The 16,699-nt window shown below is 43.5% G+C and overlaps 1 protein-coding gene across 1 annotated transcript in view; it reads left to right on the forward strand.

Annotated features, from left to right (window-relative positions):
• tmem8b (transmembrane protein 8B) overlaps nucleotides 1–16,699 on the forward strand; it is a gene marked incomplete in the record, with an annotated part of 251,384 nt that overhangs the window by 120,940 nt on the left and 113,745 nt on the right. The window contains 1 exon segment of the mRNA XM_029763891.1: nucleotides 6,446–6,771. Within this exon segment, the coding sequence (XP_029619751.1) occupies nucleotides 6,446–6,771 (326 nt within the window).

A 16,699-nucleotide genomic window follows, 5' to 3' on the forward strand; every position in this document is an offset into this window, starting at 1 on the left:
CCTAACTACAATAACAAATAACACTTTTTACTGGTCAGGACGTGACAGTACCTCCCCCAAAGGTTCAGACCCCGAATGCACCTCAAAACAAAAACTCCACAAAAAATAACCCCAAACTTAAAGGGAGGGAAGGGAGGATGGCCACCGTCAACGACGGCTCCCGTGCTACACCCCGCCATCCTCCAACTACGGAGGTGGCTCTGGCTCCGGCCTTAGTCCCCATTCTAACCTGCCCACCCCCACTGAAGGCTCAGGGCTGTAGACCACTGCTGAAGGCTCTGGGCTGAGGTGCGTCGCTGGAGACCTCGGGCTGAGGTGCGTCGCTGGAGACCTCGGCTGAGGAGCGTCTCTGCAGGCTCCGGACTGTGGGCCGTCTCTGCAGGCTCCGGACTGTGGGCCGTCTCTGTAGGCTCCGGACTGTGGGCCGTCTCTGCAGGCTCCGGACTGTGGGCCATCTCTGCAGGCTCCGGACTGTGGGCCGTCTCTGCAGGCTCCGGACTGTGGGCTGTCTCTGCCGGTTCCGGACTGTAGGCCGTCTCTGTCGGTTCCGGACTGTAGGACATCGCCGGAAGCTCTGGATGGGGAACTGTCGCCGGAAGCTCTGGACTGGGACTGCGCACTGAAGGCCTGATGCGTGGGGCTGGCTTAGGAGGCGCCAGAACAGTAACACGCACCACAGGGCTAGTGTGAGGAGCAGGAACAGGATACACTGGGTCTTGAAGACGCACCGGAGGTCTGGAGCGCACAGCCTGCACAACCCGTCCTGGCTGAGTTGTCACTGTAGCCCTGCACGGGCGGAGTGCTGGCACAGGGCGAACTGGGCTGTGCTGAGGACTGATGGCTGCCGTGCGTAGAGCAGGCGTAGGGTAGCCTGGGCCTAGGAGACGCACTGGTGGCCAGATGTGCTGAGCAGGCATACTCCTTCCTGGCTGGATGCCCACTCTAGCACGGCACTTGCGGGGGGCTGGTATCGACCGCACCGGACTGTGCGTGCGGATGGGCGAGACCGTGCACACTTCCTCATAGCACGGTGCTCTCCACGCCAAACGCTCCCCATAATAAGCACGAGGAGTTGGCTCAGGTCTATTGCCTGACTTACCCCAACTCCCCGTGTACGGCTGCCTCTCAGGCTTCCTTGCCAGCCGCGTTCCCTCATAATTTCACCGTTGGTCCTTTTTTCCTGCTGCCTCGGCTCTTCTGATTGCCTCCACCTGTTCCCATGGGAGGCCATCCCTTCCGGCCAGGATCTCTTCCCACGTGTAGGATCCCTTGCCGTCCAGGATGTCCTCCCATGTCCAGTCCAAATAGCTCTCCTTCTGCTCCTTCCTCCGCTGCTTGGGCCTTCTTTGGTGGGTGGTTCTGTCACGGGCGTCGTAAGGAATGGACCAAAATGCAGCGGGTATATTGATCATCTTCTTTACTTTATTAAAGAGAAAACACTTAAACAAAACAAACGACGAAAACAGTCCAGTAAGGTGCACAGACTATACTAGGAACAACCACCCACAAACACAAGTGAAAACAAACCCACTTAAATATGGCTTCCAATTAGAGGCAACGACAACCAGCTGCCTCTAATTGGAGGTCATTGAAAAAACACAACATAGAAATAGAAAACTAGAATAAACATAGAAATAGAAAATATAGAACATTAATCAAAAAACCCCGAAACACACAAAACAAACACCCCCTGCCACGCCCTGACCAAACTACAATAACAAATAACCACTTTTACTGGTCAGGACTTGACAAGTACTACTGCCAAGAGATGTGCTATAGGTGTTCCTACCATAGGAGTCCCCTTGGAGCCTACCATTGACTATGTACAGACCCAGCATGCAACAGCGCTGCAGAAGTTGTGAAACATTTTTGTTGGTTGTTTTGTTATAGTTTTGCCTAGGGCGGCATATTTGGGAGGGAATGTGTGCTGAGGGTATCAGGCTCTTGTCCAGTTCTGGCATTTAGGTTGCCACTGACGAGTACATGTCACTGGGCCTGGAAATGATTGATCTCCGCTCCAGGATGGAGAAGCTGTCTTCATTAAAGTATGGGGATTCTAGTGGGGGCATATAGGTAGCACACAGGAGGACATTTTTCTCTGTTAAGATCATTTCCTTTTGAATTTCTAGCCAAAAGTAAAATGTTCCTGTTTTGATTAATTTAATGGAGTGAGTTAGGTCTGCTCTATACCAAATTATCATACCCCCCGAGTCTCTTCCCTGTTTCACACCTGGTAGTTTGGTGGATGGGACTGCCAGCTCTCTGTAACCTAGAGGACAACCAGTGAGTCCGTCTCCTCTATACCACCCACCTGGTAGTTTGGTGGATGGGACTACCAGCTCTCTGTAACCTAGAGGACAACCAGTGGGTCAGTCTCCTCTATACCACCCACCTGGTAGTTTGGTGGATGGGACTACCAGCTCTCTGTAACCTAGAGGGCAACCAGTGGGTCCATCTCCTCTATACCCCCCACCTGGTAGTTTGGTGGCTGGGACTACCAGCTCTCTGTAACCTAGAGGGCAACCAGTGGGTCCGTCTCCTCTATACCACCTGGTAGTGTGGTGGATGGGACTACCAGCTCTCTGTAACCTAGAGGGAAACCAGTGGGTCCGTCTCCTCTATACCACCCACCTGGTAGTGTAGTGGATGGGACTACCAGCTCTCTGTAACCTAGAGGACAACCAGTGGGTCCGTCTCCTCTATACCACCCACCTGGTAGTGTGGTGGATGGGACTACCAGCTCTCTGTAACCTAGAGGACAACCAGTGGGTCCGTCTCCTCTATACCACCTGGTAGTGTGGTGGATGGGACTACCAGCTCTCTGTAACCTAGACGGCAACCAGTGGGTCCATCTCCTCTATACCACCCACCTGGTAGTGTGGTGGATGGGACTACCATCTCTCTGTAACCTAGAGGACAACCAGTGGGTCCATCTCCTCTATACCACCCACCTGGTAGTGTGGTGGATGGGACTACCAGCTCTCTGTAACCTAGAGGGCAACCAGTGGGTCCGTCTCCTCTATACCACCTGGTAGTGTGGTGGATGGGACTACCAGCTCTCTGTAACCTAGAGAACAACCAGTGGGTCCGTCTCCTCTATACCACCCACCTGGTAGTGTGGTGGATGGGACTACCAGCTCTCTGTAACCTAGAGGGTAACCAGTGGGTCCGTCTCCTCTATACCACCTGGTAGTGTGGTGGATGGGACTACCAGCTCTCTGTAACCTAGAGGACAACCAGTGGGTCCATCTCCTCTATACCCCCCACCTGGTAGTGTGGTGGATGGGACTACCAGCTCTCTGTAACCTAGAGGACAACCAGTGGGTCCGTCTCCTCTATACCACCCACCTGGTAGTGTGGTGGATGGGACTACCAGCTCTCTGTAACCTAGAGGGCAACCAGTGGGTCCATCTCCTCTATACCACCTGGTAGTGTGGTGGATGGGACTACCAGCTCTCTGTAACCTAGAGGGAAACCAGTGGGTCCGTCTCCTCTATACCACCCACCTGGTAGTGTGGTGGATGGGACTGCCAGCTCTCTGTAACCTAGAGGACAACCAGTGGGTCCATCTCCTCTATACCACCCACCTGGTAGTGTGGTGGATGGGACTACCAGCTCTCTGTAACCTAGAGGACAACCAGTGGGTCTGTCTCCTCTATACCACCTGGTAGTGTGGTGGATGGGACTACCAGCTCTCTGTAACCTAGAGGGCAACCATTGGGTCTGTCTCCTCTATACCATGTTTCTTGTAGGATGACAATGTCTGTATTTCCAATTTCAAGGAGGAAGTCTGGGTTTCTGCTCTTTAGGCCAAAGGCAGATGACCTCAGACCTTGTATATTCCAGGATGAGATAGTAAAAGCTTTGTGTTCCATAGTGTCTAGTGTTGTTTTCATGTGGTTTAGGCTCGGACCATTACATTAGGTGTGAGCAGAGCATGTTGAGCATCTGATGCTACCTCTTAGGTGGCAGGATGGGGCTTGGGCAGGTGTTGTCTCTCTCCTTCTCAATTCAATTCAAAGGTCTTTATTGGCATGGGAAACATATGTTTACATTGCCAAAGCAAGTGAAATAGATAAAAAAAACAAAAGTGAAATAAACAATAAAAATGAATAGTAAACAATACACTCACAAAAGTTCCAAAGGAATAGAGACATTTCAAATGTCATATCATGTCTGCCTGGGAACACTATATACTGTATACTGTACAGTGTTATAACGATGTGCAAATAGTTAAAGTACTAAAGGGAAAATAAATAAACATAAATATCTCTCTTTGTCTCTCCCTCTCTTTCCCTGTCTCTCTCTTTGTCTTTGTCTCTCTCTTTGTCTTTGTCTCCCTCCCTCTCTTTGTCTCTCTCTCTCTTTGTCTCTCTCTCCATTTTCTCTCTCTCTCTCTCTCTCTCTCTCTCTCTCTGTCTCTGCTTTTCTCTCTCTTTTTTTAATGCTGGGACTAACTGTATTACGGGTCAATTCAACAACATACAGAGCATAGTGTTATTCATACTAAATCTGTTCTCGTCTAATGCTTAGAAAACATTCTCCTGGTAGGACTACTGAATGTCAATGAACTAGGAACAGGAATGATTTGTTTGAATTAATCAGGTGTGAAACGAGCCCAATGGAGTGGAAGCTAGCTAATGAAGGAAACATTAATTACTTATTATTTTTAATTTTCAATTTTCAAAGGGAAAATCTACATTCATAATAACCTGTTTATCTGAATGCCTTTTAATAGTATATAGAAAACAATTAATGTTGTCATTTATTCTGTTGTTTAAGCTCTTGTTGGTAACGTTCGTTTGATGTGCAACATAAGGCTAAATTAATTGGACTGAAAGGACAAATGGAAAACAACTGATAGTCCTTTGGATGAAAACAAAAACATTTACTTTCTCATAGACGTCATCAAAGCATAGAGTTAATCTACACATTTCCACAACTTTGTACAGCTAATTCATCCTAATTTGGTATATTTTGAATAATGTCAATATTTTCCAGAATAAAGGATGCTTTTTCTGTCTCCTGACAATCAATCAGTACAATGGGGCGATAATAATGATGATGATAATAATGATGATGATAATAATGATGATAATGCTGATAATAATGATGATAATAATAATAATGATAATAACGATTTTAATAATGATGCTGATAACGATGATAATAATAACGATAATAATAATGATAATAATGATAATAATAATGATGATAATAATAATGCTATAATGCCGATAACAATGATGATGATAATGATGAAGGATGATAATAATGATGATAATAAGGACGATAATGCTGATAATAATGTTGATGATAATGATGACGACAACGATGATGATAATGCCGACAATAATGATGATGATAGCGCCAATAATAATGCTGATAATAATGATGATGACAATGATGATGATAATAACGATGATAATAACAATGATAATGCTGATAATAATGCTGATAATAATGATGATAATGATGCTGATAATAATGATGGTGATAACAATGATAGTAATGACGATAATAACTATAATAATAATGATAATAACTATGATAATAATGATGATAATAAAAATGATGACAATGCCGATAACAATGACGATGATAATGATGATAATGCCGATGATAAAGCAGACAATAATAATGACAATTATAATAATGCCGATAACAATGATAATAGTAATGCCGACAACTATAATAATGACGATAATAATGATGATAATAATGACAATAATGATGACGATGATGATAATGATGATAATAATGCTGATAATAATGATAACAATTATGATAATAACGACGATAATGACAACGATGACAATAATGCAGTTAATATTGATGATAATAATGATGACAATAATGGTGATGATAATGATGATAATGATGACAATAATGCTGATAATAACGATGATAACAATGACGACAACGAATATGATAACAATGATGATAACGATGATGATAACGATGACGATAATGATGACGATAATGACGATGACAATGATGACAATAATGATGATGATAATGATGATGATAATGTTGCAGAACATTACTGCATGTTTCTTTATTAACCACTTTCTAGAACAGCCTGTGTGGATGCATATTATGAATGAATTTACTCTGTTAAACACACAAAAAAACTATGTTTTAAGTGAGTATTTTAGACTGGTCTGGAGCAGAAAAAGAAAGGAAATTCACATAAGCACAAGTAACTTCACCCATGCTCTACCAAGGTTTTCCGGCACACAGCTTTCACCTACAATAGTGTCTATAATTGGCTACTGTATTTTAAACAACATGTATGCTTCTCACCACAGGGCAGAATAAGGTTAAAACTTTCTCTCAAACAATCTAAGCCATACCCTTTAGGGCTAATGAACTTTCAAGAAAATGTAAAAACTGTATTGCAATTTCAGATATACTGTAAATGTGTTTCTGTTATTGTTTACAGAGTGTTCATCCCCAGTTACGTGTCCAGTGTAAAGGTCCAACTGGCTAATTGCAGCACACACCCCAGAGACCAACAAACCAGGGGACAGACGGGAGACACCAGGGGACCGAGAGACAGAGACAGTACTGGAGACAGCTGTTCTGTTGTCTTAAAGATCCGAGCCAGGGCTCCTCCCGTCCACAACTCATCAGCTCTGGACTGCAGGGAGTGGTCACCCTGTGAGCTTGACACACCCCTTCCTGCCTGGGAACACTGGTACTATATCCTGGTGGAGCGTTACCTAAGCAACCAGGATGTATACTTCCGCATCGGGGTGCAGGTCACAGGTAGGCAGTGATGGTTTGTTTTTTCCGTCTCTATGTCTCTCTGTCTCTCTGTCTCTCTCTCTGTCTCTCTGTCTCTCTGTCTCTCTGTCTCTCTGTGTCTCTGTGTCTCTGTGTCTGTGTCTCTGTCTCTGTCTCTGTCTCTGTCTCTCTCTTGTCTCTTGTCTCTTGTCTCTATGTCTCTAGTCTCTGTGTTATGCAGAGGTTTGAGGCGTTATTTGGGTCGTGTGTCTAGTCTGTGAGATCAAACCAATCTCTGTGAGTCTCTCTATAGTGGGACATAATATTGAGAGTGTCCTGTCATGTCTGTGTCCTAACGAGGGAGTGTCCTGTTATGTCTGTGTCCTAACGAGGGAGTGTACTGTTATGTCTGTGTCCTAACGAGGGAGTGTCCTGTTATGTCTGTGTCTTAACGAGGGAGTGTCCCGTTATGTCTGTGTCCTAACGAGGGAGTGTCCCGTTATGTCTGTGTCCTAACGAGGGAGTGTCCTGTTATGTCTGTGTCCTAACGAGGGAGTGTCCTGTTATGTCTGTGTCTTAACGAGGGAGTGTCCCGTTATGTCTGTGTCCTAACGAGGGAGTGTCCCGTTATGTCTGTGTCCTAACGAGGGAGTGTCCTGTTATGTCTGTGTCCTAACGAGGGAGTGTCCTGTTATGTCTGTGTCCTAACGAGGGAGTGTCCTGTTATGTCTGTGTCCTAACGAGGGAGTGTCCTGTTATGCGTGTGTCCTAACGAGGGAGTGTCCCGTTATGTCTGTGTCCTAACGAGGGAGTGTCCCGTTATGTCTGTGTCCTAAAGAGCGTCTCGTCTGTAAGGAGATCAAACCACTCAGGTCCCTTTGAGACTGCAGCGTGTCATTATAGAAAGCCTTCTATATCATAACATTCACAGTCACACTCTTCCATGGAGATTTAACTGAAGCATTCTGAAGTAGATCTGTTATATCCTCGAGATGTAAGCGTGTGTTAACAGCAAGCCACGAGATCAGTCACACACACATGCACGCACGTACACCAGAGCCTTGCACGGGAATTACATTTAAGCCCGAGCCGTACCCAGGTCCAATTGCTTCTTCGAAATTTAAGGCTCGGCCCTGAAATCAGAAATAACTTTCTTCATTAGTAAATCCGTTAGCTGCTCGTCTCTGTCTCAGTCGTAGCTGCTCCTGGCTGCGCTACCACTCCGCATGTATGAGTATCCATAGCAACGGCTCTGCTTTGAGCCGCTCAATGACGAGACATTAGAGTAGAGCTGTTAGCTAGCGACTTTAATTAACTCCGACAAAACTCACGGAACATTCTTATTTTTTTTGGTGTGAAATCATCTCTTGTCGACTCAGACAAGGTTTTGGTCTTATATTTGACGAGGTCGAAGTCCTTTCTAACACCGTCATCTTATCAGCAAAAGCAGAAGCAAGTGGCTCACAAGATCCCTATGTACGAGTTGTCAGCGGCCGCGTTGTTATGAGAATGGCTGTAACCTTTCAACCAAATCTCCTGGTGTTTGTGCTTCAAAACGCTCAGTGGCTGTCGAGGCATGTCAGTCACCACCGCGTTCGCGTGTGGCAACCTCTTCATTACCTGCGAACTGAGATGAGGATATCGGTCTGTGATATTGCAAAGTGTTTCACCAGTGGGAGTCGTCGGGTCAGTTGCTGGACTGACGCCATTAGTGTCATTGTAAGGGGTGACAGTCCCCAACAAAGCGGAAGGTGTATCATCGGAAGCAGAGTATACTCTGTGCATCAATGTTTTACTTGCTGATACGGCCGCAGTGCTTGCGGAAGTGTCCGAAGGGCAAGAGAAGTTCATCTCAACTTTCGTATTGAACGACTGCAAGGAGGAGGGAAGTTGCTTATTCACAGAGACAGCTGGCTCGAAATCATGAAAAGAATGGTCAATCAGGTTGGCTGATGGAATGTGTCGAGATATCGTACTATCTCCGTGGATCGGATTTTGTACCAAGAGGTTTCTAAATGTCTTTTTCCGAAGGGGTGCTTTCGACAGATACCCCTCGTGAAGGACTGCGTTGCAGCTAGCGTTAGGGGAAGACAGTGTGGTCAGTGGAGAAGGCACTGTGGCCTGTGACCATACCTGGTTGGTTTTCCAATCCATCAATGGGAGTAACCGGTCCATCAAGTCTGCTCCAAGTAGCAGGGTTACAGTTTCGAGGCTGGTAACATACACAGGGTGAACGAGCGATACGTCCTGGAAGTGTAGTTTCAGCATGACTCTCAATGTGAGAGGCGAGGTAGTCTGAGTGACCCCTCGAAGTTTAGTGTCGCATCGTTCCACTTTTAACCAACGTTTAGTTGGCTTCAAAGCCCTTTTGAGATCATCAAACAATGTTTGAGAGATGAGTGATATTGTCGCACCCGAATCAATTAGCGCATGACAAGCTAAGCAGTCCTCCAGGACTGTTTCCAGGTATGGCCGTTTAGATTCTTGGTTAGTGGACATATTCCCCACAAAGTGGAGTGGTCGTTCGCAACGACGTGATGTGCCATGTCTGTTCAAGGTGGAAGCAGATTGACTTTTCCGATTTTGAGTGGGCTTGGCTTTAACGAAGCGTTTGACCTTTTTCTTCGCAACTTTTGTATCAGAGTCTGTAGACAAAGCCCGGGGGCTTGTTTCTTGATCAAGCGGGCCCTGGATAGGGTCTTGAATGAGAGCGGGAGAAATTTGAACTTTAACGTCCTTGCTATGGGTGTTAATTCCTGCGGACCTGGTGTCCGGTAATTCCCCGTCTAGTCCTTGTGACTTATCTTTTACCCTTTTCTCAAATTGTTCTCGTTTAAGTTCTTCCCGTAGTGGGACTTCTGGAGAACATTGGTCTACGTTTTGATCGTCCTTCAACCCTTTGTTACCCTTGTGCTCTGACACTTTTTGTGATTTGGGTGCAGGAACGTAGCGAACGGGTTGATTGTAGCGGTAGTCATGTTGATGGCTACGTACTTTACAGTTATTTCGACCGCGGAGGTTATTGGAATCATGGTTTCGTGGTAGAAACTGTTGTTGTGCGTCATCTCTCGATGCTCCAATACCTGATAATGCGCCCTCTAACTGGAGTGAGTGCTCCTGGTTAAACTTCAAAACTGAGTGGTCAGGGCTCTTAGCGTTGTGAACTTTTGATGCCTCAAAAGCTGTGATTGCAAGCTCTCTGAGTTGTAAGATAGGCAAGCCAACGTGGGCGGCAGGGCCCAAGTAGGTAATGAAGGTGGGATACATATTCGACAGAAACATTTGTTTGAATGGTAAAAGCCCTTCCATTCCTGTTTCTGTGAGTAGGCCAAAGTAAGCTGAACGAAGCCTATGATAGTAAGCTTGTGGGTGTTCGTTCCGAGCTTGTTTGACGGTGTTAGCCAGTGAGCTATTGTGTTTGCGAGTGGCAGAACCACTGAATTCTAATTTCAAAGCTGTGGCAAGTTTAGCGTAGTCATTTAGCACGTGTTGCTGTTGTAGGCGAATGAACCTCGTCACGTGTCTATTCGACGTTCGCTTCAACAGGTAAACCCTGTCAGAACCCGTAGCGTTCGGGTAGCCATCCAACGCGTCCTCTATGTCAGCTAGGAACGTCTCAGTATCGTTTGGCTGACCTGGAACGGGGTCAAAGGTGGGGAAATTCTTGACGAGTTTGTCAAGGTATTCTGCGCCAAGCGGGCAGAGAGGGTTGGCTTCATCCTGTGGAGAGATTGGGGCCGAAAGGCCAAGAGAGGAAGCCAAGCCTTGTTGTTGTTGGCCAAGAGGCGCGATATTGCTCAGTGCTGAAGGGCAAAGAGGAGAAGACTGAGGGACACATGAGGGAGGCAAGGTCTGAAACCTATTGTCTTCACTCCTGTGAGTACAGGGCTCCGGTTGCTTGGATGGGAAGTCGCGCTGTAGAGCGTGACCATTCTGGATTTCCTCCAGATGGTACCTAAGGGTGGAATTCTGCTGCATTGCAGAGTCCACTTGAGCGCTTAGAGTACTGATTTTGGACATGTGAGTGTCACACCTGCTCCTTTCGGTCTCAAACTTATCTGTCATGGTTTGCAGATACAGGTCTTGAGTACGGAGCGAGAGATTCAGTGATGAGATTTCCTCTGCTTGCTTAGAAATCAATATTTCCAACCTCATCACCTGAGTTCTCTCATCATTCATTTGGTCAGCGACTTCAATAAGTTCTGCTGATTTATCATCCAACTTTGTCATTGTGTTCATTAACTGATTGTCTTTGGTCTGCAGCGCTTTGAGGAGCACCGTGTTATTTTGAGTAACATTCAACAAAACAGCATGCATGTTGTCAAGTTGAGCGCTCCTGTTTGTAGATAACTCTTCAGATTTATCTAGTTTGGCGTGGACATCATCGTATTTAGTTTTGGCTAAATCGAGTTGTTCCTGTAGCATATGATTTTGTTCCTGTAGAAAACGATTTTGTTGAAGAGCTTGTGCTTGTTCATCGTCATACGTTTTTGCAATTACATTTAATTGTTCAGTTTTCGAACGCAGTTCCATAGCTAGCAGAATTTTTCCCTTGTCTGCCTTGGTCATTGGTTTCCCGGTTCTCTCCACCTGTCCCTTTATGTCTACCGTTACCTGCTCGTGCTTCAGCTGTGCACTGCGGTATTGGACAGATGGCAATCTCGGATGGCAAGACATCAGAGCTAGACTGGAGAGAACCTTTACGAGGCCTGCGCCCGATGGTTGATTTTGGAAAACATTGTTGTCTGCTTTTCCACTAATGGCATAATTAGGGTTGTTATCGCTGCTGATCTTCCATATCTTCTCCAGAACACACGTCGCTCGGTTCTCCAATTCTATGAGTTGGACGAATTTCCTTTGTCTCTCTATGAAACATGGGGTAGGAGATTCTCCTCAGAGTTTTTACAACCCTGGGTTGGGGGGAATGTAGGTTGGGTGATGGTACAAAGGGGAGGGGGTCAACTGTCCTTCCTGTACCCAAAGAGGCCAACGTCATGACATACCCCCCCTGGTGGTTTGGATCTTGTTTACCTGGTACTCCCTGTATATAGCCATGTTATTACCTGGTACTCCCTGTATATAGCCATGTTATTACCTGGTACTCCCTGTATATAGCCATGTTATTACCTGGTACTGCTGTATATAGCCATGTTATTACCTGGTACTCCCTGTATATAGCCATGTTATTACCTGGTACTCCCTGTATGTAGCCATGTTATTACCTGGTACTCCCTGTATATAGCCATGTTATTACCTGGTACTCCCTGTATATAGCCATGTTATTACCTGGTACTTCCTGTATATAGCCATGTTATTACCTGGTACTTCCTGTATATAGCCATGTTATTACCTGGTACTCCCTGTATATAGCCATGTTATTACCTGGTACTCCCTGTATATAGCCATGTTATTACCTGGTGCATTCTGGGATACTACCCTGATGGAAGAAGGGCTGTATCAGAATAGTGATAACAAATTGCAGAACATCCTTCTATTCTAGTATTATTCTGGTTTACATAGAGAGAAATGTTTACACATTTATTCAGCTTGTCGCCACTTCTCTAACTCTACACTTCACTGATCGCAGGTAATTTCAGCAGGTCTGATCTGAGGTAATTTCAGCAGGTCTGATCTGAGGTAATTTCAGCAGGTCTGATCTGAGGTAATTTCAGCAGGTCTGATCTGAGGTAATTTCAGCAGGTCTGATCTGAGGTCATTTCAGCAGGTCTGATCTGAGGTCATTTCAGCAGGTCTGAGTGTGTGTGTGTGTAATCGTTGGAGGACGTTTTAGTAGATCTGAGTGTGTGTGATCACTAGAGGACGTTTTAGCACCTCAAATACGTCTGAGTCTCCCTGTCTCTTTCTATTCCCTCTCAAGCCATCCTTTGAAATGTTGTCTTTGTGACTCCAGCATGCCTGATGATTCCAGTGTGTTTCTGAGGGTTTGGACCTGAGTGGTGTGTTACTGTGTGTGTGTGTGTGTGTGTGTGTATGTGCGTGTTCGTCTTTGTGTGAAACGACAAGGGATGTCTGGCCGCGCGGCCCTCTGATGTTATCGCAGAGAGACAGAACGGAGGGTTAAAGACAGGTGATGGGGGGAAAAAAATGTAAACACAATCAACTGATGAACAAAATGGACACGTAGAGACGCGATGCTTTATAAAACACTTTATGCTCTGTTCTTTTAAAACAAAAACACTTTATGCTCTGTTCTTTAAAACAAAAACACTTTATGCTCTGTTCTTTTAAAACAAAAACACTTTATGCTCTGTTCTTTTAAAACAAAAACACTTTATGCTCTGTTCTTTAAAACAAAAACACTTTATGCTCTGTTCTTTAAAACAAAAACACTTTATGCTCTGTTCTTTTAAAACAAAAACACTTTATGCTCTGTTCTTTAAAACAAAAACACTTTATGCTCTGTTCTTTTAAAACAAAAACACTTTATGCTCTGTTCTTTAAAACAAAAACACTTTATGCTCTGTTCTTTTAAAACAAAAACACTTTATGCTCTGTTCTTTTAAAACAAAAACACTTTATGCTCTGTTCTTTAAAACAAAAACACTTTATGCTCTGTTCTTTTAAAACAAAAACACTTTATGCTCTGTTCTTTTAAAACAAAAACACTTTATGCTCTGTTCTTTTAAAACAAAAACACTTTATGCTCTGTTCTTTTAAAACAAAAACACTTTATGCTCTGTTCTTTTAAAACAAAAACACTTTATGCTCTGTTCTTTTAAAACAAAAACACTTTATGCTCTGTTCTTTAAAACAAAAACACTTTATGCTCTGTTCTTTTAAAACAAAAACACTTTATGCTTTTCTAAATTTGTTCGTCATATTTTTTTTTATCCGTTCACTTTAAATTGTTTGAAAGGATTTTACTTTTGTTCTCCCGTGTACTACATGACCTGGAAAGGGAAAGAGACTTAGTCTGATACAGAGAGAGCACCACTCTACTTTACCCTTTATGAAATATTCATTACTGAGAGATAATTTTCCATCGTCTAAGGACATTTTAATTTGCAAAACAATAAGGCTTTTATATTGCCAGGACTATTGGAAAGTTCTCAATACTGATAAAAACATTCAATATTCCCCTAGTCGTTGGTAAGAGCAGAGAAGTGTATTAACATCATAGGGTGAGAGAGAGAGAGAGGGAGGTGGCGGGGGGAGAGTAAGAGAGGATGTAGCACTGTGAGGAGCCTTAGAGAAGGCACTACAGAGACCAGAGGAGAACAGCGGGGAGTAGACAGAGAGAAGAATGGAGAGATAAAGAAGAAGGGAGGGAGAGAGAGAGAGAGAGAGAGAGAGGAACACAGAGAGAGGGATGTGGAGGGAGAGCGAGCGAGAGCAGAATAGAGAACATCTCTCCTCTCTCTGAGATCCTGATAACCCTCTCTTGTCTAGAGTAGAGTAGTAGTGATTCCAAGACAAGATAAATGTTTCATGTTCTTTAGGCTGCACTGTTTCCAAGAAAAGAGAAACATACAGCATGAGAGAGTACAACTAACACTCAGAGTATATACCGCCTACTAACACTGAGTATATAACGCCTACTAACACTGAGTATATAACCCCTACTAACACTGAGTATATAACACCTACTAACACCCAGAGTATGTAACACCTACTAACACCCAGAGTATATAACACCTACTAACACTGAGTATATAACGCCTACTAACACCCAGAGTATATAACGCCTACTAACACCCAGAGTATATAACACCTACTAACACCCAGAGTATATAACACCTACTAACACCCAGAGTATATAACGCCTACTAACACTGAGTATATAACACCTACTAACACCCAGAGTATATAACACCTACTAACACTGAGTATATAAAACCTACTAACACCCAGAGTATATAACACCTACTAACACTGAGTATATAACACCTACTAACACCCAGAGTATATAACACCTACTAACACCCAGAGTATATAACGCCTACTAACACTGAGTATATAACACCTACTAACACTGAGTATATAACACCTACTAACACCCAGAGTATATAACACCTACTAACACCCAGAGTATATAACGCCTACTTACACTGAGTATATAACGCCTACTAACACTGAGTATATAACACCTACTAACACCCAGAGTATATAACGCCTACTAACACTGAGTATATAACACCTACTAACACTGAGTATATAACGCCTACTAACACCCAGAGTATATAACGCCTACTAACACCCAGAGTATATAACGCCTACTAACACCCAGAGTATATAACGCCTACTAACACTGAGTATATAACACCTACTAACACCCAGAGTATATAACACCTACTAACACCCAGAGTATATAACGCCTACTAACACCCAGAGTATATAACGCCTACTAACACTGAGTATATAACACCTACTAACACTGAGTATATAACGCCTACTAACACTGAGTATATAACACCTACTAACACTGAGTATATAACGCCTACTAACACCCAGAGTATATAACGCCTACTAACACTGAGTATATAACACCTACTAACACTGAGTATATAACACCTACTAACACCCAGAGTATATAACACCTACTAACACCCAGAGTATATAACGCCTACTAACACCCAGAGTATATAACACCTACTAACACTGAGTATATAACACCTACTAACACCCAGAGTATATAACACCTACTAACACCCAGAGTATATAACGCCTACTAACACCCTAAGTATATAACACCTACTAACACTGAGTATATAACACCTACTAACACCCTGAGTATTTAACGCCTACTAACACCCAGAGTATATAACGCCTACTAACACCCTGAGTATATAACACCTACTAACACTGAGTATATAACACCTACTAACACCCAGAGTATATAACACCTACTAACACCCAGAGTATATAACACCTACTAACACTGAGTATATAACGCCTACTAACACAGAGTATATAACACCTACTAACACCCAGAGTATATAACACCTACTAACACCCAGAGTATATAACACCTATTAACACTGAGTATATAACACCTACTAACACTGAGTATATAACGCCTACTAACACCCAGAGTATATAACACCTACTAACACTGAGTATATAACGCCTACTAACACTGAGTATATAACACCTACTAACACCCAGAGTATATAACACCTACTAACACCCAGAGTATATAACACCTATTAACACTGAGTATATAACACCTACTAACACTGAGTATATAACGCCTACTAACACCCAGAGTATATAACACCTACTAACACTGAGTATATAACGCCTACTAACACTGAGTATATAACACCTACTGACACCCAGAGTATATAACACCTACTAACACTGAGTATATAACGCCTACTAACAACCAGAGTATATAACGCCTACTAACACTGAGTATATAACACCTACTAACACTGAGTATATAACACCTACTAACACCCTGAGTATATAACCCCTACTAACACTGAGTATATAACACCTACTAACACTGAGTATATAACACCTACTAACACCCAGAGTATATAACACCTACTAACACTGAGTATATAACACCTACTAACACCCAGAGTATATAACACCTACTAAAACAGACTATATAACGTCTACTAACACTGAGTATATAACACCTACTAACACTGAGTATATAACGCCTACTAACAGTGAGTATATAACATCTACTAACACTGAGTATATAATGCCTACTAACACCCAGAGTATATAACACCTACTAACACAGAGTATATAATGTCTACTAACACTGAGTATATAACACCTACTAACACTGAGTATATAACGCCTACTAACAGTGAGTATATAACATCTACTAACATTGAGTATATAACGCCTACTAACACCCAGAGTATATAACACCTACTAACACTGAGTATATAACACCTACTAACACTGAGTATATAACACCTACTAACACTGAGTATATAACACCTACTAACACCCAGAGTATATAACACCTACTAACACCCAGAGTATA

This window comes from Salmo trutta, chromosome 9 (genome assembly GCF_901001165.1).
Source record: "Salmo trutta chromosome 9, fSalTru1.1, whole genome shotgun sequence".
Taxonomy (NCBI): Eukaryota; Metazoa; Chordata; class Actinopteri; order Salmoniformes; family Salmonidae; genus Salmo; species Salmo trutta.